Source organism: Olea europaea, unplaced genomic scaffold (assembly GCF_002742605.1).
Source record: "Olea europaea var. sylvestris unplaced genomic scaffold, O_europaea_v1 scaffold6282, whole genome shotgun sequence".
Taxonomy (NCBI): Eukaryota; Viridiplantae; Streptophyta; class Magnoliopsida; order Lamiales; family Oleaceae; genus Olea; species Olea europaea.
The window spans coordinates 1-1431 of NW_019264641.1; the positions used below are offsets into that span (position 1 = coordinate 1).

A 1431-nucleotide genomic window follows, 5' to 3' on the forward strand; every position below is an offset into this window, starting at 1 on the left:
TTTTTATTTTTATTTTTGGATGTATGAAGCAAACGGCAGGGTGTTAAATTTGGATAACAGTCATGGTGATCTTTTAGAATTTTTCTTGCTTTGAATTTAGTATTGCTTAGTTTATATAATGATCATGGCTTTCCACTTTAAGTGGCAGATTATGGACATCCTATTTGATATAAGATTTCGTTCCTCCTGCTTTGAGTTTTGAAAGAATGTAATTTTTACAGATTGAAAAAAAAATAAATAAATGTAATTTTCATGGGCAATCTACAGAGCAGAGCATGATGTAATCATATCTTATTTGTGCTATTGTTTTCAGGCTGATAAGCTTTTGTCACCGGAGTTCCAACCTTCCATTGAGCAGTTAATTCATTTTATGTCTCCAAGACGTCAAATCTTAATGTTCTCTGCTACCTTTCCTGTTACGGTGAAAGATTTTAAAGATAGATACCTGCAGAAGCCCTATATCATCAACCTTATGGATGAGCTTACCTTGAAGGGTATAACACAGTATTATGCTTTCGTGGAAGAAAGACAGAAAGTTCACTGCCTCAATACTCTATTCTCAAAGGTTCAAGCTGCAGTTTTTTTAATTGATTACACAGCACACACATCTGCCTTTATCTGGTAATTTTGCTGTATAATTTATATGTTCATTAATATTTCTTTCGGCAGCTCCAAATAAACCAGTCTATTATTTTCTGCAATTCCGTGAATCGAGTAGAACTTCTTGCTAAAAAAATCACAGAGCTTGGCTACTCTTGCTTCTATATTCATGCTAAGATGCTTCAAAATCATCGGAACAGAGTATTTCATGATTTCCGCAATGGTGCCTGCAGGAATCTCGTTTGCACTGGTATTAACTCTTTATGTTTTTGTCTTGTCGTAACGGCACTTTCCATCTTGCAATTGTTTTCAGCATTTATGTGGATTGTATGCAAATGATCCTGGTAATTTGATTGATGGTGTTGGTTACATTGTTTTAAAAAGTGCCCAAGGCTTATGAAGTTGCCTTGAAGCATGCCTAATATGAGACATTCATTAAACCCCTTGGAGATTGCACGTTAGTATAATTTGAAAGGCTTAAGCTCAGACTTATTGAGATGCGCACACATCATGGCATAAGCTTCACGGAAACTGGGGGTGTGAGCTCATTCATTTGCCCTTTCTGGCGTTCTATTACTGACCTTAGTTTTGGGGGCTAGATGTTTTATAGCCCAGATTCAGAACATTTTACGGCCTTAAGGATTTTTTGCACTATTTTAAACACAACCCAACACTAAAAACTAGGAGAAAAGAACTTGAGACAGGGAGGAGAGCAAGTGAAGCATGTGTGCTCGGAATTTTGTACCTAGATTATGATAAACCCCTTTTCCAAGTGATATGGAAGACTTATTTGTTTTGGTTCTAGTAGAAAGCATATTACAATTTTGTTGT

General features: G+C 36.0%; 1 protein-coding gene across 1 annotated transcript; it reads left to right on the forward strand.

Moving 5' to 3' along the window:
* Positions 1-267: 267 nt before the first annotated feature.
* Positions 268-1391, forward strand: LOC111389837 (DEAD-box ATP-dependent RNA helicase 12-like; the record flags this gene model as incomplete). Its single annotated transcript, XM_023014813.1, has 2 exons — positions 268-565; positions 670-1391. Coding segments are annotated over 2 exons (568 nt in total), but the record flags the coding sequence as incomplete, so codon positions are not given.
* Between the last annotated feature and the right edge of the window lie 40 nt (positions 1392-1431).